The sequence below is a fragment of the Aricia agestis genome, chromosome 19 (genome assembly GCF_905147365.1).
Source record: "Aricia agestis chromosome 19, ilAriAges1.1, whole genome shotgun sequence".
NCBI lineage: Eukaryota > Metazoa > Arthropoda > Insecta > Lepidoptera > Lycaenidae > Aricia > Aricia agestis.
The window spans coordinates 1899102-1920333 of record NC_056424.1 but is presented as its reverse complement, the minus strand read 5'-3'; the positions used below and the strand labels follow the sequence as shown (position 1 = coordinate 1920333).

Sequence of the window (21232 nt, the reverse complement as noted above, 5' to 3'; positions counted from 1 at the left end):
CTGCAGCACAAAAATTGTATTTATATCTGCAGCATTGCCCCACAGCAAAATGCCGTAGGACATAATACTATGAAAGTAACTAAAATACACTAGACGTGCTGTTGTTTCATCTGAAAATTGTCTAATCTTACTTACTGCATATGCTGCTGAACTGAGTCTGTCGGCCAACCCAGCAATATGAGGGCCCCACTGAAGCTTGGAGTCTAGTGTAATACCTAAAAATACAGCTGTATCCACTAGCTCCATAACATCACCATTTAAAAGCACATTGGTTTCCGTTTGCCTTACATTGGGCAATTTGAATTTAATACATTTTGTTTTTTTACTATTAAGTAAAAGATTATTAACACTAAACCAATGTACAATCTTTGAGAGAGCATTATTTACTTCGTCATAACACGCATTAAGCCGTTTGACATTGAATGTAAGAGATGTATCATCAGCAAATAATACTATCCCATGTTTATCTTTAATTAAGAATGGCAGGTCATTTATATAAATAAGAAACAGGAAGGGTCCTAATATAGACCCCTGTGGGACCCCCATTTCAATTTTTGCACCAGCAGATTTTTTACCATTTATCTCAACCCTCTGAGTTCTATTTGACAAGTACGATTTTAGGAGGGCGAGTGCTGTGCCTTTTATGCCATAGTGACAGAGTTTCCTGACCAATGTTTTGTGTTGCACGCAATCAAAGGCCTTTGAGAGATCGCAAAAAACTCCTAGAGCATCCTGCGACGTCTCCCAGGCATTAAAAATACTACTGATCAATTCAACGCCTGCGTCTGTAGTAGACCGTCCCTTTGTAAATCCAAATTGTTTATTATGTAAAATATTATTTATATTAAAGTGCGTTAGTAATTGATTCAGTATTATCTTTTCATAAATTTTACTCAATGTCGGTAAAATAGATATAGGTCGGAAATTAGACGGGTCCAACTTACTACCAGATTTAAAAAGAGGTAAAACTTTACTGTGTTTCATTAGATCAGGAAATACGCCACTTTTTATACAATCATTAAATATAGTCGCTAAGTAGGGCGCGATAACATCGATTATAGATTTAATAACTTTCATTGATAGGCCCCACAAATCAGTAGTGTTCTTAATATTTAGTAAATTGAAAGTTTTTAAAATGTCTTCAGGACCTACTTCTTTAAATCTAAAGTCGATATCACATTCATTTACATTTTCTTTAAGTAACAATATAGCATCATCAGGAGAGTCCTTTAGGTTACTTGTAATTGAAACTGGAATGTCAGCGAAAAATTTCTCAAAAGCAGTCGCAACATCATTGTCGGAAGTTATATTTTTGTTATCTATATTTAATTTAAAATCTGAGTTGTGACTGGCGACTCTTCCAGTTTCACTTGCTATTATTTGCCACGTTGTCTTTACTTTATTTTTTGAATTCTTAATTTTATTTCTAATGTGAATAGATTTGGCAGCCCTGCAGACTTGTTTAAATATTTTTGAATATAATCTTACATAGTTTATAAAGTGTTCACTTTGATTTATAGTTCTTTCATTATAAAGGTCATACAGTCAGTACAGATTGAACGGCTATTTAAACCAGTCGGCTGCGACATAGACATATAAGATATGCGGATTACATTATGTTATTATTATGTATATCTTATCTTATATATAAAATTCTCGTGTCACAATGTTAGGCCGCGTACTCCTCCGAAACGGCTTTACTGATTTTAACCAAATTTTATATGCATATTCAGTGGGTCTGAGAATCGGCTACTGGGTACTTTTTATATTGATAAGTGCATTTGTTCAATAAATAATAGTAAATTATTACAACGCGAGACTGACGGCGACCGTTGTTTGTGCGACGGGATAGCGATGGACGTTGCCATGTTTTTTTTTTTTTTTTTTATGAAATAAGGGGGCAAACGAGCAAACGGGTCACCTGATGGAAAGCAACTTCCGTCGTCCATGGACACTCGCAGCATCAGAAGAGCCGCAAGTGCGTTGCCGGCCTTTTAAGAGGGAATAGGGTAATAGGGGAGGGTAGGGAAGGGAAGGGAATAGTTGAGGGTAGGGAAGGGAATAGGGTAGGGGTTAGGGGATTGGGCCTCCGGTAAACTCACTCACTCGGCGAAACACAGCGCAAGCGCTGTTTCACGCCGGTTTTCTGTAAGAACGTGGTATTTATCCGGTCGAGCCGGCCCATTCGTGCCGAAGCATGGCTCTCTCACGTATAAAATAGGTGACATACTTATTTAGTCACTTCAATAAAATAATATGGGTGAAATACTTTAAATGGCAAAGAAATGTTTGCCGGGACAGCTAGTAACTTTATAGAAGAACCTCGTTATCTAGACACGCGGTATCGGAATTAAAATGTTCAATAACTTTATGAAATGACTGATGTAATGAAAACTGGCCAAGTTAGATCTAATCTACTTTAAGATCTCACATTATTTAAATAACACCAATTGTTATAGATACTCAATAAAGCAAAGAAATAGACTATATTATTTGTTCATAATGTTATTTGGTTCCTATACATAGGTATATATTTCGATTTTCCATAGAACTTGGCACTCATTTAGATCTTCATTCTTTTTACGGCAAAGTCCATAGACAAGATTCAAGAATAATGTTTGTATGGAGCTTGGCTTTCCATTTTTACATTTATGTTTTTGGTGGGATATCCTTATCTAGACTTACCTGCTATGCCGACTGCTCCAGGCTATTTGCGTCGCCACGTCGAACCGCTTTTAAAGTATATCCTCTCTTTGTCTTGCTTAGTTAGGTTTAAAAACTTAAATAGGAGGGTACCGAAGCCTTTGTGTGTTATAATCACAGAAATAAATCAAGATAGAACGGCTAAGCGGGTGGAGTACGCGTGTTTCAATCTTACACAAGTGTGCAAGATTCGTTGAACGTTCATTCAGTCAGCGCGCACGTCTCGACTTGATTACACCGGAGCGGTTGTGCAAAAATGCCTCATTGTGAAGTGTCTAATTGTAAAAACAGAAGTACGAAAGAGAATCGGTCAAAAGGAGGTATTTCTTGCCACGGGAAAAGCAAATCAAAACTTGACACGAGCGATTCCTTAGCAACGGACGCGCGTCGCCGTTCTATTTTTCTTTGTTTCTGTGGTTATAATATATAACATACTTGATATAACTTTCATCAGGTGATCCAGCTGCTCGTTTGATTTAAAGCCATATCGGAATCAAGTCGTATGCAACGTCAGAATGTTATAGCTTAAATCTGTCTGGTATAGCGTGCGTTTCTTTTTCAAATCTGTTAGCATACTGTAGTGCAGGCAAACGCCTCGATTCCGATGCAGAAGAGCTACTTATAAGCTAGTACGTATAGCTTACTAGAGTTTGCAGAGAGTCATCAATGCTGACTGATGATAAATTAAAAGATCGATTGATAAAATTGAAAACGTGAGTGGAAAAACCAGGTAAGTAAAAGTTAAAAATTGCCTTTTTTGCATGGAGACTTTAGTGTCGGGAAAATTACTTGAAATAAAAAAAACTGTGCATCTTATGTGTAGCCAGATACTTTGGCCTGATGATGACGTAGATAAGTTGGTTGGGTAATAAACATGTTATGGTAATAGCCTGGTATGTTAGTTATGTGGATCTTCCACTCACGTCTTTAAATATTAACAAGGCGTAAAAGTCACTATTATGACATTTGCACACAGACATAGATCAAGATAGATACCGCATGTCCCTCCATTTGTATGAAAACGAGCGTGCCACTTTTTTCCTACCTACTGTGACGTACCGATGATAAGAAACGTGTCCATTATCTAGGCCAACGTTTCTATTTGAATTTCTACAGCTCTATACGGCACAATTAGGCATTTTTTTCAATCCGACTGATGTCCAATTCCGTTAACGGTGCAGCGCAGACTAAAGAACAGACTTTCGAAATACGAGCATAGCTCGTCGTTTGGGAACGCGATATGGCACGCGAAGTACATACACATGCGGTATCTATCTTGATCTATATCTGTGCATTTGCACTGATGACTCGCTGTTCCCTTATCGAGAATAAAATATAAGCAAATTCTTACCTGTCTCAGTGTCCACGGTATACGAAAGCCCTGCCCAAGGATCCTCCTGTAAAATAAACGAAATAGGTATAATATTAATAATGAGTGCGAATGTGTCATACTTGGCAGACATAATATGCTGCGTGAAATTTTAATGGTTGTTTTCCGGCAGTAAAATGATTCTATCTTAGTAGTACAAAAGATTTGTGAATTTTTATTTTATTCAAATCATAAATAAAATTCGGCCGAGTCATTGCCGCTCGCGCCGCATAACGATATACGGGACAATCTCGTGAAAGAGTGTACAATGTTTTTATTTATCTCCAACGCACCCATTTTACTAAAAACTTACTCTAGTCTACCTACAAATCATTAAGGTTGGGTTGCACCAGAGGCGTGGTTAAAGTTAAAGTTATTTTTATAGTTAAATATGGCGTCCTTTAGCTTTAACTTTAACCTTAACTTTAACCGGAGAAATTCACGTATGAGCGGAGGTAAGGACGCCATATTTAACTTTAACCAAAGATTTGACATTTTGCACTGTAGTTAAAGTTACAGTTAAAGTTAGTTGGTGCAACCCAGTCTTATTTTTAAACATACTGTATAGTGAAATTGCATAAGTGTGAGTACTGCGAACGTGCCAGCTTTTGCCCCGGCCCAGAACCTGGATAAGCCCATAGTGCCCCATGTCTATGCTATCTCAATGCAAGAAAACTTTTTATCTTTATAATTAGTCATGAAAATGGAAAAAGTATAAAATGTTAAAGTACTAAGAAAAACTACAATAAGAAAATATAAACAAAAGTCTTATTAGAAGTCTAGTTGGAGTCCTAACAGCATTAGACCGATATGCTAATAATTTTTAAATATGAATTAATAGCTTTGAAATTAACTGGTAGTCTAGAAAAAGATTTACTTCTAAGAATTTTATAATAATTAATGTCGGAAAATTACGTCAATTTTCATTATTGCTATGTAATTTTAAAACAATTTTAAGTAATGCAATGCCCTCTATCGGGTGTGAAGGACAACAGACTACGCACGAGCTGAAACTAGTTCTTACAGCTATCGCTAGATGGCGCTGTACTATGAGTTAAAATAAAAGTCGTGACACATAAACAGCTCGATATGCTTCTTAAAAGAAACGACAGTACAAGCTTAAAATTTCTTTGAAAAAGCATTTAATTACTAATAACTTATAGCTCTTTTAATGTTATTTATTATAATAATAATGTTTAAGTGTTAAAATGAAGACCACGGACCGGCCGCTACTTTCGGTTCATAAAAGTCTTTCTTGACATGCTTTAATAATATCAAGAAATATTCTTACCTCCTTCTCTGGTTCCAGAAGCGACGCCTTCACTTTCTCGATCCTCTCCGCTTCCTTCTCCGCCTCCTGCTGGATCTTTTCCTCGGCTTTCTTCAACTCCTTATCCACCTGCTGCTCCAACTCCACCTTGGTGGCCTGCGGACCCGTCTGGAATGGTGCGATGTATATATTTTTATGGTATTCAAAGAACTAGTTTATTAAGTCTAGGAGAAAATCTAGTCAATAGGGAAGATATTATTTAAGTAAATTTTTGCTTAAATGCATAACAGCAGCCTATTGTTTGTCAAAATATCATGCATTATTTTGCGCAACTTAAGTATTTAATCAAGTCAACTTAAGTATAATCTCCGTCTTAAGTATAATAATCCTCAGTCAACTTTATTCTAATCTGAAGTTAGTAAGTGCCACATTTGGAGCCTTTTAAATACAAAGTTATTTAGTAATAGTCAATATTATGTCAACATACTACATTAAAAAAAGTATTGCCTTTCTAGCAAGTTTTATTGCATCCACTTTGTTACCCCATTTAAAGTATGAAAATATGGAACTTACTGGATGCGTGGGATCCTCGAGGGAGAAGCCCATGTCCACATCCTGCTTCCACAGCACCTCGATGAGGTCCATGTCCTGGAAACAACAAAAACATACAATTAGGTTACGGATGACCACCAGATGATAACACTGACTGAAAGACCCTTAATCAAGCAATTTCCTAGGGCATCACATCTGAGGGGGTACCAGAACTCAGAGGAGTAAAGGTTCAAAGACCGATTGTATTTGACTTCAGGATAGGGGTCCCATAGGCATGTATTGCTTAGTGCATCAGGTACTCTTAATCCGTTACTGGATGTTAATAATAATAATTACTTAGTTAAAAATATATTATACCTACTTCAATTATAATAAATAGCTGCATTATGTAAGCAAGGGGGTGAGCCAAGATCTTTTCGTTTTCGCTTCGTTATAGAATCGCCAATCAAAATGCACGGAATTGACATAAGACGAGTCGAACGTCAACGTCATATTAACGAAAGCTTATGTCAATTCCATTTTCATCGGCGATTCTATTTAAGCGAAGCGATTACGAAAAGATCGTGGCTCATCCCACTGGTCTGTTCTGTATTTTTAATTGAATTTTATTTAAAACCGGAATATGTTTAAAATGTATCAACAGATTATTAGAAACCTAGAAATGTGTCTGCAGACTCCTATATGGACTGCAAATTGGATACAGTCCGAAAAAGACATTTAAAATTTCAGCATACTATTATAAACAGAAAACAATACTTAATGTGTATTTATTTATATTTTTATAGGATTCACTAAATTCAGTAAAATAACTAAAATTAACCTTAAATAACCCTTAAATTGTGGTTGATGTAATCTATCTCATAAGATTTAAGATAACTATTTAAAAGTAAACATAAAAACAATGATAACACTATTGTGATTATTCAAATAATTTAAATTGATTTAAAGCGCCTTTTCGTTGCCGCTGCATATTTTGAAAGTTTTCGCGCCATACAATTTGCGGCTACTCCCCGCTAGATAGCGTTGTCGAATGTAAACCGCATTTTCGATTTAATTTTTTTCAGCAGTGGAAAACGAAATTTTTAAATTTAAATATCGAATTTGAAATGCAATAGAGGAGCTCCGAGTATTTGTTCTGGAAAATATTTTGATATCGCGAGGTTAGCAATCGCAAGGTTAGCAGCGGTCAAGGTGAATCATAGTCATTATTTTGCGGAAAACAGAAAAACAAGCTCGTACTAGGACCATTTGTAGATGATCGAACGCAAGCGAAAAATGTTCTTACAAGTGGGTGGTAAAGATTGATTTGGTCCTTCGCGAATTGCGACTCGGTTAGCAAATTGATCAGTTTTCCTCAACAGGTCGTCCGAAAACACGGACTTCGAGCCCACAATAAATCTACGATATCTCTACTCTACTCAAACCACCCCAACCATTTTTATTAACAAGTTTTTGTCATAGTCGCAAGTCGTAACCATAAAACTTTACAACGTAATTTATCTTTACAACGAATATATGAAGCCATTAACACTAGAACAAAGCGAGTTAAATTTCCGCGTAAAAAATAGCCCCATTTGAAGAAATATAAAATAATTATCAATGTTTTCCATTCCTGCCGCTAGATGGCGTTTTTGCGAGCATCTTTCTATGGCATTATTTTTATCAATCGCTTACTGCGACACTGCCAAATCGCACAGGGAAAGTGTTTATGAGAAAACGTGTAGGTAATGCGCGAACGCGGTCATTGGCCATGCGCGGGTACATGTGCAACACATTGTTTATAAACATTTATTAGCTGTAAGTACTGTAAATAGCCTAGGAACGATTATAAGATACGCAGTTTATGATTATTGAATAGATGCGTAATACACATTATTAAACAATCTCTACTAACATTAACTAGCTGCTGTCTGCGGCTTCGTCCGGTTCAACACACAAAGATGAATAATTTTCCAGTTTTTCCACATTTCCCACTGATTCTTGGCTCCTATATAATATAGCCTAAAGCTAATAAATAAGTATCCAATACAAAAGTACAAATTTTCAATTCGAACTAGCAGTTTCTGAGATTAGAGCGTTCAAACAAACAAACAAACTTTTCATTTTTATAAAATTAGTTACTTATATGAGAAAGGTGTGTCTCTGTCTGTCTGTCACATATTCACGCTTTACGTGCTGAAACATTTTTGACGAAGTCTGGTATCCAGGATACATACATACTTACTTTGAATCCCAAGAGAGAAAAGCTTTATCCACTTTTCAAGCATTTTCGACGCAATTATTACTATACAAGTATAGGCTGCGTTCTAGACTAAAACTCTTTGTCTAACTCGAAATTCGACGAGTAAACGTCCTGTGTCGACGAGACGTCCTGAGGGCAATGGCACTACCCTAGAGTTACAACTTAGGGCCGAGGGTAGCGCCCTGGGGCACCCCTGAGCTAGGTTCAACAATCTATATTCTATACAATATGATTAAACCTGCTGACGTATTGGAAATATAACCTATGCACCATGTGCAAATCTGAATAATTGCAGAATATACTCCTGGATAATATTATTTTTAAGTTCGCAGACACAGTCAGGCTTTTTGTTTGCGTGTCCGGCCAAAATTAAAGGGAGTCCGGCCTTTGTAGAGCCTTAAAACAAATCGTAGACGGTTTTACACCAAACGAGATGTAAAATTGTATAGCTATTGGATGTTTTAAAGTAAAACACTTTATAATAAATAAAATAGAAAATTTGTACGGTGACACACGAGTTGCCGAACGCATTTCTATATTAAAAGTTTAGATTCTAAGTACTCGATAGCAAAAAAAATATCTGCAAAGCCTCTTATCTAAGATAACGAGGATTTACTAATAACGCCAGTAATTGTACTATTACTATCTAAAACTAAATACTAATGTTTATAATAATAACTAATTCACAGTACATACCTACGTAGTAACTATAAATAGGTGACATAATTAATTAGGTATGCCTAAAAATACATACATATAAATACATATACAGCGTACAAAATAAATATGTATACAAATGTCATTAAAATAATATACTTAATTTCTTTTTTTTTAATTAGGGGCAAGCGAGCAAACTTGTCACCTAATAATCGAAAGGCAAACAACTTTGGGAAACAGCATGTTTTACATTAAATATAGGAAAGCCACTAGAAGTGCCACTGGAATACAGACAACATGGGCAAGGGGCGGGACGTTTTAATACTACTCATCTTTGATCAAGATAACCATTTTTTGTGCAGCTGTGACAATAGAAACTAGCTATTTGACCGAGCTTTGCTCGGTATTCGATAAAACACGAATAAAATTACATTTTCTAAAAATGATTCGTAGCTAGATCGATTTATCGCCCCGAAACCAAATTTCATGAAAATTGTTGGAGCCGATTCCGAGATTCCAATTAAAGATATAAGATATAGAATACTAGACATGACGCCCGCAACTCTATTGCGGCAAAAATCATTTATCGAGCAGGAACCGTACACTTTTTCGTGATAAAAAGTATCCTATGTCCTTTCTCGGGACTCAAGTATCTCCATAAGTATTCATCCCTAGTAAGTATGGATATAACAGAGAAACTAAAACTAATATATTCCTATTACTCTATGAGCCTATACACAAACGAGCTTTTGCCCGCGGCTTTGCTCGCGTTAAGAAGTATTATTATATACAAACTTTCATCCCCTATTTTAACCCCTTGGAGGTGGAATTGATCAAAATCCTTTCTTAGCGGATGTCTACGTCATATCATCTACCTTCATGCCAAACAACCCGATCGGTCCAGTGGTTTAGGCTGTGCGTTGATAGATCACCATGCCAGTCAGTCACCTTTGAGTTTTATATATATAGATAGATAAAAAACTATATAATAAGAAATAACAAAACACTATAAAGTTAAACGATAGCGACAACAATCGCGTCAAACCTAACTTTCCAATATGGCGTTCGAAATTATCATAATACAGTAACCTACTTGAACTCGCATTAATTTCTTATGTAAAACAATACGCGTACTTGCGTGCGCGCGCACCCAACATTAGGGCAATCCGCACTAATATTATTAATGCGAAAGTCTGTCTGTCTGTTACTTCTTCACGCCAAAACAGCTGAACCGATTTTAAAAGTACATATGATACTTTTTATCCCGGAAAAATGTACGATTCCCTCGCGATTAACGAATTTTGGTGCAAAGAAATTGCGGACGCTATATTATAGTAAATAATAATATCAATAAATAAATTTAACATAACATAAAATGCGTCGGATTACAGGAAATACAATGGAAATCGACATAATCGAAGCTAGCAGGCATGCAATAGATAACATGTGAAACTACGCCTCAGATTGCAAATTGTTGAAAAACTTTAAACAAAACTGTAGTAACGTAGTAGTTTTCTATATTAAACATACTATAACTTGGCCTTAGAAGCAAAATGTGCAAAAAGTAAAAAGATACGCTAAGCGTGCAAATCGCAAAATGGAGAAACGCATACAACGTCACTTACATACAACGTCAACAATCCATCTAAAGTTATTTTATCTGGGAGACCCAACGAATAATAAAAACTATTTATTATTCGTAGGGGAGACCACAATATAGAATTACACAATAATTCTATTATTTTTATCGCAATCGCTAACAAATGTAATTTCGTAACTTGAGCTAAATAACCGTTAATGAAATATTGATAGTGGATTCGTATTATTTCCAGTAAAACAAACTAGAAGTTGGACACATATCTTATCAAAACGCTACTAAATATCTAAGTAGATTTAGTTTTAATAAAAGCAATACAAAACTAGCAGGTGGACAAACTAAAGTCTAAACCTTATCAAAATGCCGAGACAATGAACTTGAAATATCAGACATGTGGAGGCATATCAAAAAGAAATAATAGCGATACGAAGACCGACGAACTCAGATAACACCGCGGATGTAAGCAAAACTAATTTACTCACGATAGCGGTAATCTACGAAGATTCGGCGATTTCTACAGCTAATTTAGAAATGGTTGTTATCTGTCATTCCCACCTAAAATGCTTCACAGAATAATTTCACATTCCTACTTCACTATAACTATTTACTTTCATAAATTCATGCCTTAAAGAGTTTCAACGCTTTCGGGAATTTCAGGTGTAGTACTAACCTCCTGCGTCAATTCGTCGCCACTGTGGTTTCCCTCGTCGGGCTCCAGTTTCACGTCAGGACCTTCCTTATCCGAGGAAGCGTCCATATCGCTGACACCACTGGAGCTCGCCGTAAAACTGGTGCTCGCCCTCTCCCGCTTCACGTTCAGCACCAGCTCCTCCTCGAACATCGGAGCCAGCTCGTACGCCTCGGCGTCAAGAGGCGTGTTCTCCAGCAGATACTGCTCCAGATTCTCCTGCTGCTGCTTCACGTCCAGGCACTCCAGGTCGTTCCTCAACTCCTTCACGTCGTCGAACAACTCGCCGTAGTCCTGGAGGTCCGCCATGTTCTGATGGAAGACGGAGTTCGGCTCCCCGAGCTCCATCTTTTCGGATTTCATCGAAAAATAAGGCACGAAGTCGTCGATGGCGTTGTCGCCGTACAGGTCGTCGCGGTCGTCGTCCTGCCGCTCGATCTTCACGCGGACCCTCACGTCCTCCTCCGGCTCCCGCTTGATCTGCATCTCGCTCGGGTTCAGGAACTCGTTCACGTCGAAGGAGCGGCTCGCGATCTCCGCGAACACGTCCGACTCGGTGTGATTCTGCAGAAAGTCCTCCGACAGCGTCACCACCAGGTCGGGCGGGGGACGGTCCTGGCTCGAGTCCTCGTCGGTGACTTTGACCTCCTGGGCGACATTGTCGTCGGCGGAGACGTCGTCCTCGGCCGCCCCGTCCGGCTCCAGCGGCAGCCCCGGCGCGACTGTGTCGGTGGCGACGTCGTTCACTAGGTACGTGTGAACCGACCCCTGATTATACCACATCCGCTCATTGTTCGCACGGTAGTTGTAGCGGCCGAGCGAGTTCAGCTCCTCGAATAGCCGCCTCTCGTAGTCGATCAGGACGTTGTCGAGAGACTTGGGGTGCACGTACCGCGGCCGGATGAGGGTCCGCGGCTCGTACTCCATCGACCGGTCGGAGCCGTTGGAGATGTGGAGGCCGGAGATCAGCTGCTGCGTCTCCAGCTCCGGGTACTCCTCGGGGTTGGATTTGAACAGGCTGAGCACCAGGGCCAGGCGGAGGAGCTCGTCCCCGTAGAACTTCTTCAGGGCGATCATCGTCGTTCAGTCTTTAAAATTTGAGCACTAAAATACTGAGATCATAGATTTAAACTTATAACACCACTAGGGTCGAGTTCTCGCTTTTCCACTTTCCTTTTTACGTTTGTCCGGTGACATTTTGAGGCGTTGTCACGTATGGGGGGCGACGTCTGCGGGGCGCGCGGGGCACTTCTCGCGGGAACACATCGTCACTGAGTCACTGGGTCCGAGCCTAGATCTCTTTGGCCCGAGGCCAATACGTTTGCACTTCCTCCTAGAGTACCTGATAAACAAAAATTTATGCAGTGTCGAACGAACTAGCTTTCGATGAAAATTCCATTTTAGTTTAAAAAGAATTCATTTGAATGAGTTACAGTTCTGTAACGAACGAATGTAGTGGAATAATTTATACAATTAACCTTTAAACTTAAAGAATAGAGTCGTACGAAACAAAAAACACTCGACAAAAGAAACGTCAGAAGATTTTAAAACGCATAATTTAAATCCGAAAGATATAATATTTAATTTTCTTTGTGTTATGAATCGCATAAAAGTGCAGCGATAAACACTTTTTGCGATTTGCAAAAAGGATCGCGCATTTACGTCACACGTTAGAAAAGTCTTCGCTCGATGCGGTGAGCGGAATAAAAAAAAAGAAAAACAACTTTTTGAATTTCAAATTTCGAACGTCAAATTTGCGCGGAGATTTCTTTGTTTTCGAAGAAAAGCGCGCGCGTACTCCGACGCTCGGCGGGCAACTGTGTAGTCGCGATGTTCGCATCGTTCAATGACCAGCGCGTCGTGGCCTCTAATTTTAAACCTCGGCTCTGATATAAATGGAACACGTTTTGAGGGTCGAAGGTTCTACGTACTCTGGTCTATTCTATGTGTGTCGTGCATCAGATGCACCTCAAAGTCTTCCTTGTCTTCTAGTGTTTATGCTGCGATATCTCACCGGTTCGCATCAGACAATTCAAGATCATAGCGGAACTGCAAATGATTACCGTAATACATATTATTATAATTATCTCTATGCTCTCTGTCTGTGTCTGTCTAGAAATACATTGCAAACGACGTATCTGCCTTACCTATTTATTGTCGTAATGAAAGCCTTTAGACGCGTTAGTAAAAGTAAAGACAAATGCAAAGGACCACCCGTCTAGTGAGAAATATTAAAAGTGAAGTTATAGGTCACATAACACTGGTCTACAATTGGTACGTCACCGCCACGTGCCGCACAGCGCGCGTGCTCATCATTACAATGTAGAAAGTTAATGATTACGTATTAATACTCGTATCGCCAATAGCCCAATAATAATATTATGTGGTCCAGTTGTTTAGAGCGTGGCTCTTGACTCGGAGGTCGTGGGTTCGATTCCCGCGTTGGAAACATGTTATTTCTAAATTTGGCTAGGATAATGCAGGCTGATCACCTGATTGTCTGTCAAGTAAGATGATCCATGCGTCGGATAGGCATGTAAAAAGTTGGTCCTGCGCCTTATCTCTCGCCAATCGTGTCGGCCGTCCGTCCCACTGGGTTATGAGAGTATAGGAATAGAGAGTTCTCTTGTGTACTGCGCACGCACTTGGGCACTATAAAATTACTCCTGCGTAACTAGCCAGTGGCCCGGTTTCAAAACTGGCCACCGTCACCGAAACCGGTGTCGGAGGTATTATAATTATTATTATTATAATAATATTTATGTGTTCATAAGGCTGAATGACAGGAAAATAGATTTCGCATCTTTTCGAACAATACGAGAAAAAAAAATTAAAACCTCCTGACTCCAGAGTCCAGATATATAGGTACACACCTACATTTTGTAGAGCTCGACAAGGCTTTAAGTGAACGCGACGAAAAAAGGAACTAACGCCGCGCCGCCACCATAGAAAAACGCCATTTTTGACATGTTTTTGACAGTTCTGCTTTATCGGCAGCGCCCCCGCCCACGTTCATTTAAAGTGTCGCTCTTTGCACAGCAGCAAAAGTAAAGTCTGACTTTCCACGTATTATCTTTCTTAAAAAATATTTCTTGATAATCTAAGACCAAAAAATTTGTAGCGAAGAATTGTCATATTTTCCATCTTTTGTTTCACTTTTTATGTGGATGATTTTTTTAAGAAACCTCTCATCCACAGACTCAAAGTTTAAAGCATGATTATACAAATTATAGATAAGTACGAATGTTTAAATATAATTGACCTCCTCGGTATAATTAATACCTACAGCTACATTGCGCAACTGCATGGAACGTTTATAAATTATGCGACGAGAAAACACGAAATTGAGCTCAGATTAAGGAACTAGCGGTGGTCCAGCACATTAGTGGAAAGGAACGTTAAAAATAAATCCATTTTCAAATTGAGCATTCCATTTAACATTTGTTTTCTTTTTTTTAATCGTGCTAATGAGTCTAATAAAAATCGACAATTGGCCGATCATAAATTTTACACGCGCGCGGCAATTACAGGCTTAACAAAGAAGCGATAATGTTTTAAAAATATAAAAATTAAAAAGTTGGATGTCCGCCATGGCGGGCAAACTGTGGGGCAAACGGCCTTCATGTCATTTCAATGACGACCGAAAATGGTGCAGTAAACTTTTATTGGCGCGGGCTTTCGTGTTTATGGGAAAAAATACAACGTTTCTAAATTATAACTCTTTATTATTGTTTGTGAGAAGAGAGGGTTGTTAAAAATAGTATTTTTTTACAACCCTCTTTTCATTTAATAAAATACTAATTCTACCAGTGAGTAGACCTTATATCATTTTTGGATCCATAGACTTTATCATTGTTCAATTTTGAATTTCATCAAAATTCGCACCTGTACACGTGAGTAATTTTAAATATTGCTCGGTACTGACTACTGACTAGCATCTAATTTTTGCAGATAATATTGTTCTTTAAATTTGTAAACAAAATCAGAATGATTATGATCACGAGGAACCGAAATAAATTTATTGTCTTGGAAGTCGAGAGATCAGTCGCCTCAAGAATAAATGCACGCGCGTATCCTCTGTTTATTTTCCCTGCTTTACTGTCGATTTGCTATTTACAGTGCACACAAGTTTGCCAAACATCAGATATATACTACTTCTGTATGGGAAGTACCCCAAGTACGAAATAGAATCACTTGACGAATCCATTTTTTTAAGTATTTTAAGCAAAACGTATCAGAAGACTTCTTCAGTCACCTTTTAAGCAGGACAGAGACGGCCAGTGATTAAAAAGCTCTCAGCAACCTTTCAGAATGATGTCTTAAGTCCCCCGAGTAATAAATCTAAAGAAATTATTTATATTAATAAAATATGCGGTATATTAATAACGCCACGCGTGGGGGAGAAGTAGCACGTTAATTGTAGCGAGGCCATTAACATATTTGTGAAAGCAAAACCGTTTTCAATTACACCACTGCTTGTATTATACACAAGAAGTGAAACATGTGAAATTTCCAGCTCCGTTGATAGTGTTTTATGATTTTCATATTACAGTTGCGAAGCTGTCAATGATCTTCTAGCCTTGATATATTGCAAATTTCTGCAAGAAAGAAACCTGCTCCTCGTTGTCGACTGTCGTCTCGGTCTCACTGAAAGTCGATTAGCCATCAACCATACTGCTGCAGCTCATGACAAGTGTCCACTGAATCCTGAGGTGCAGACGAGGTGAGATGAAATAATAATCCTTATAAAGTTATAACCAATTCATAAATAAATACTTTACAATGAATATTGATGTGGACTTGAGGGACTAGATTTTGTTTTTGACTGTGAGAGTGTTAAAATGCTGGATTCCATTAAACGGAGATCTTAATCGAGACAGATGTAGTGGCAGAATATCTCTAATTTTATCTATAGTAATAAGAATAGTGTATGTAGATAATATTATATTGTAGTGTGCTGTTCGAAAAAGAATATAATATTATTACAGTTTTTCCACTAGAATAACTCATTGCCTGGACGGTGATTATAAAAAAGATTGTGTAGGTAAACGTAAGAAAAAACCGCTTTCGTGGTAACAATGAATTACGTTTATACTTTCGCGAACTTTCTATAAAACGGTTTGCTGAAATGCGAAACAGTTAATCCGTTTTTGAGTTAATTAATCAACATAACGATTAAGATGACTGCTGAAATTTAAAAGTTGTGATGAGGCTAATAATAATTTATATTTTCACAAAATGCCCGAGAAAAATACAATTTTATACTTACTTCGGGGCACATAGTTTTAAATAAACGTCATCTAGTAAATTATACTTACTTCAGAAAACCCAGGCGAACTGCGCAGATCAAAACACTCGTATCAAAATCGTTAACCTTGAACTCGGGCGGTCGTTTTAAAAATCGAACGGCGTAAACGCGCGAAACGCTATTAGACATTCAAATATTAACAAAGTTCGACGACCCGCGCGAACTTCAGAATTACTTTTATAAGAGCGGAATACGTAATGGCCGTGTTTAACATAATAATCATAGTGGAACTAGATGATGCCAAAATTCGTTTATCGGGCGGGAACCATACATTTTTCTAGGATAAAAAGGATCCTATGTCCTTTCCCGGGACTCAAAGTATCTCCATTCCAAATTTCAGCAAAATCGGTTCAGCGGTTTAAGCGTGAAGAGACAAACAGATAGACATACCTACACTGCATTTATAATATTAGTTTTAAAGTATCCAGGATTGAAATTTAAGAATTAATTTTGTTGGGGCACATGAGTTGGGCACTTTGGCTTTACTTCTTTGTTGTACCGGCAGGCAAGAGTCTCGCCTTGACTGATTAGAAATATTTTTATGATAATGTAAATGCAGTAGCAAATAGTGCATTATTGAAGTGTAGAAATTGAACAAAATCGATTTGGAATAAACGTTGAATTTTTCGTTTTCATCTGTATCAATAAATCTTCTGCTTCGCTTCTTATCGGTCAGAAAAGGTAAAATCTGATCACAATCAAAGTGCATATAAATAAAAACAGTTGAGTTAGTACCAGAAGTGAATCACCTTGGTTGACTAGGACATGGTTACAGAGCCGACCTTCCTCTTCCCACATAAGTAAACAGATAAGGACAGAAATAACGAAAATAGACATAATTCTCGTGGATCGAATCAAATCAACGCCATTTTTATACCTGCATCAAATGCCATGAACGTGTTTAAAAGATAAGCAGCTAGGCTATTCTCTAAGGAACACGTTAAGGCTGTTCTCGTCGCTGTGATCACGGATGTCGCAGCCGTCACATCGTTCGTTGTAGCCGCGGCGTTAGAATTCGTAATCTCTAAGCTCTATTAGCTCGTCGACGATGTCTCGGCTGCGGCTGTCGGCGAGGCGGCTGAGATAGTGGACTCGACTATAGATACATTTTTGTCTTAGGAATTTTAGTTATTTTGTCCCGATAAACTCTATAGTATTAGAACTTTTATAGTAATTATCATTTGTAGTACATATTTGAACCAATTCAAATAGACAAAATCATTAATGCATCGAAAAAATATCCATAAAGTTGAAAGTACCAAGATATGAACCTCGTATCTATAAAGTTCTCATAGTTAATTTAAAAAAATAACTCGCTTGACCTTCTATCTTACCGTATATGTAAACAAAATATAAAGTATGTAAGCAAAAGTGCAAACCAAGGGACATGGAATAGAATGAACTTCATTTAGTTTTAAAATAAAGAATTTCTACTACGCGATAAGAGCTCGGCTCGAGTGAATCGCGACAACCACTTGAAATATTTCGTGGAACATATTTCATAATAAACATTGTTAACAGTCTTCGGGTAAGATTCGTGAAAGTTGGACTGTTTAGTATACCTAAATCAATGTGGTTTAATTGTATAATAACTGAAAAAGTAATAAAAATCTAAATGTGCTGCGTAAAAATTACTAATAAGTATTGAATACTTGGTGCGCCTGTATCCGCGTATGTTTATAATTGAACTCAGTGTTCTCTATAAGTGTAAAAACTTGATAAAACGTGGTATGTACAAGAAAGTTAGAGAGTAAAGCTATTTATACAAAATGTGAATTTCAAGCCTTTTGTGTGTGGAGTTGGTGGAGTTACAATTTTGTCATGTATCGTACTCGCAAGTCGGGACTCGGGACTCTAGCGACTTTTTAAGGTAAGAGTTTTTAAAAAGTTTTAAAGTGATTTAGCACTTTACTATTGGTTTTTATGTAACAAAAATGAAAACTGTACATTAATTAGGGTATATATTTCAGTAAATAAGTACAAAATCATACAAAATCTTTGACGACAGCCACGAAATAGTAGCTTTTCGTTTGACATTAAAAGTTGTAGGCGTACGCCGAGGCTGTAATCGAAGCTGTAGGCTGTTGAGCTTAGAGAATACGAATTTCGTACATGAAATGTCAAAAAGTGGTTCCATATCACTCCGCTTTTAGCCGTGCGACGCTAGTGTCGAACAGCCGAGAAAACATAAGCAAGTGAATACCGATTTCGATCTCACGGCTGTAACGGCCGATGCGATTACGGCTGTTTTGATTGTTGCTCTTAGAGAATAGCACTGCTGTACACTTGTATCTTTCGATTGCCAACGGGCGCTTGAAATCGCTTAGCAACAATTCGTCTGCCTTTTTACCAAGTTTCATTAAAAACTACTAACGGTTTTTTATTTATTTATTTTATTTTATTTTATTTAACAATTTATTGTGCACAAGAAACAATTACAATACGACCAATATACACAGTACGTTTTACTGTGTATATTGTCGTATTGTAATTACACTACTAACGGTTCAATTTTAAAATCGATTAACTCACAAATATCGGTGCCAATAAGTCCTTGTAAGCTATGTATGTCATGCACTAATGCTATAGAACCTTGGCTTTCATATTAAAGTTGTACAAAATCCACACTCCACATGGACGCCACGCGCAAGGCCTTTAATACTATTGACCTAATTTTGAAAGGAGGTTCTTTACATTACTCCGTATCGTTGCACAGCTTAAGAGGATACACCAGGGGCGAGAGAAATTGAAAATAGGTATTTGAAAATGTATTGCTGTCTCACCAATCTCAAGTCTCCCACCGCAGAGCGCGATAGAGACAACATGACAAAAGTTCTAATAAAAGAACAGAAAATCTTCGATTCGTTGTCCGCTGATTCCTTCTCCAAAACTTAACCGATTTAAGTAATTTTTTCATTAAGAATTAAAGAAAGGCTTGAACTGTGTTCCTATGTTTTATTTTTTTTGTATATTCTAGCCAGTTTTGTTTTCTGGGTGTTTGAACACAGAGGAAAATCTGGCCATTTTTTTGGGTTTTTGGACGTTCCTATCTTTTTTAATAATTAAATTATGAAAAAAAAGAAAACATAGGGACATGCTAATAGTGACCATAGATATTCAGGAAAAAAATCATAACTCTACCGGCATTATCCAGGGAGGAAACAGGGGACAGCGTTTGTATGGAAAAACGGCGGTGTGGAATCCTCTTAAAGAGAGAAATACTATACTTAATTCAAGAGAACGACTGAAATATTTTTATTTTATTTGTACAGAAAAACTTACAGCTAAAAAAATCCCAATAATAACTAAGATAAAAACAAATAGCCATTTACAAGTTTTTACATTCAAGTAATATTTTAGTATGTACGTTAAAAGAAGAGAAAAATAGTAGCATATAAACAAAAATTCTTGAAACTGAATCTGAAGACAACAATTTAAGGTGTACTATATTTATTAGACACTGCAGACAATACCGCCTTTAAGTTTAGTACGTTTACTATTCAGAGAATTTTCTGAGATAACTGGTAAGGAGAGGGCAGACCAATGACAGCCGCTCCTCCATATTTGGAAGTCCATATGGTGTCAATATGGTGTCTCGTTGCCTTATATGGCGCGATTAAGTACGGTTTCGTATTATGATCTGTGTGCAACCAAAAATACATAAAATTGTGAAAGGTGAAAGTAGGAATTGCACCATAATAAAATCAACCCACACATGAGTGTCCTTAGATGTTTAGTAGAACAAGCAGATTCAAAATCGCTATTTATAACTGACTAGCTGTCCCGGTGAACTTCGTGTCACTTTAAAACCTTCCCTGGACTTCTACGAACATTTTAAGACTAAAATCAGTCTAATCCGTCCAGCCATTTTCGAGTTTTAGCGCGACTAACACATTTGAAAATCCATTTTTATATATATAGATTTCCCAAGTTATCTGATAGCAAAAGAAGTAATGTTTCTAATATTAACTCCTCTAAAAGTCTACTTAGAGGATTTTTATAAACCACAAAAAATGATAATACTGCAGAAAAAGTTGACACTTTAAATTTTATGAACTACTTGAGTCAACTTTAATCTGACAGGCTCAAATCATCTCAAAATAACAGTGTTTATTAATCTTGATTTAATATTGTTTGTGTCTGCATTTTGAGAATGAGGCCAGACTCAAGGATTTTGCAAAAACATTTCGCAACGACACAATGTAACAAATGCACACATTTCACATGCACTTTGCAATTTATTAGTGTCAGCAATGTGCTTAAATTGTTTACAAATAGTGCAACAATTAACTATTGTTTTACTCTTGATGTATTTCGGTCATGAGCTAGCAAAGGAAGAAGACCTGAAACTTGTCAACCTTGTAACAATTTAACTAAAAATATCAAAATTCCTGATCAAATGTAGAAAAGAGAATAAATGTGTAAAATGTGCACTTCGTTCTTTATAGATAATTTACAATAGCTCATTAATTTTTAAGGATACTACATGAGAAAAACAGCAGAACCCAATAAGAAATTATACCTTTAACATAATGAAAAGCAGAATGACCTAAGTACAATGCTTATGAGTAGTGCCACTTAAACCAACAGTAGATTCTATTTAGGCATCAACTCCTCGACATGATCCTTATAAGTCTAGAAGCATCAATTAAGTACTAGTGCAAAATAGTGGTATGATATGACATGTACAAATCAGAATAATGTAGGTTGAACATAATTATGTTCTGAGCAATTTATATGAGGTCTGTCCTCATTGTGTCACCAAGACAGATGCTGGTCACCTTGCAGTTACCACAGACGGAAGGGGAAGAATAAGATAATTTGGGGAACAAGGCACGAGAGATTA

The 21232-nt window shown here is 37.4% G+C and overlaps 1 protein-coding gene across 5 annotated transcripts in view; it reads right to left on the bottom strand.

The window, feature by feature from the left end:
• LOC121736456 (segmentation protein cap'n'collar-like) overlaps positions 1 to 21232 on the bottom strand; it is a 127502-nt gene that overhangs the window by 93024 nt on the left and 13246 nt on the right. For 3 of the 5 annotated variants that reach the window (XR_006037019.1, XM_042127650.1, XM_042127652.1), the window contains exons 2-5: positions 11061 to 12420; positions 5916 to 5990; positions 5364 to 5510; positions 4055 to 4100 (exon numbers count right to left, since the gene is read on the bottom strand). Coding sequence is in view for 4 of the 5 variants with exons in the window: in XM_042127650.1 (XP_041983584.1) it covers positions 4055 to 4100; positions 5364 to 5510; positions 5916 to 5990; positions 11061 to 12155 (1363 nt within the window). In the remaining variant the exon portion in view is untranslated. Of the gene's footprint in view, positions 1 to 4054; positions 4101 to 5363; positions 5511 to 5915; positions 5991 to 11060; positions 12421 to 12556; positions 12735 to 12802; positions 12916 to 21232 lie in introns of those variants that run through there. The other 2 variants (XM_042127654.1, XM_042127651.1) reach the window with 2 other exon arrangements.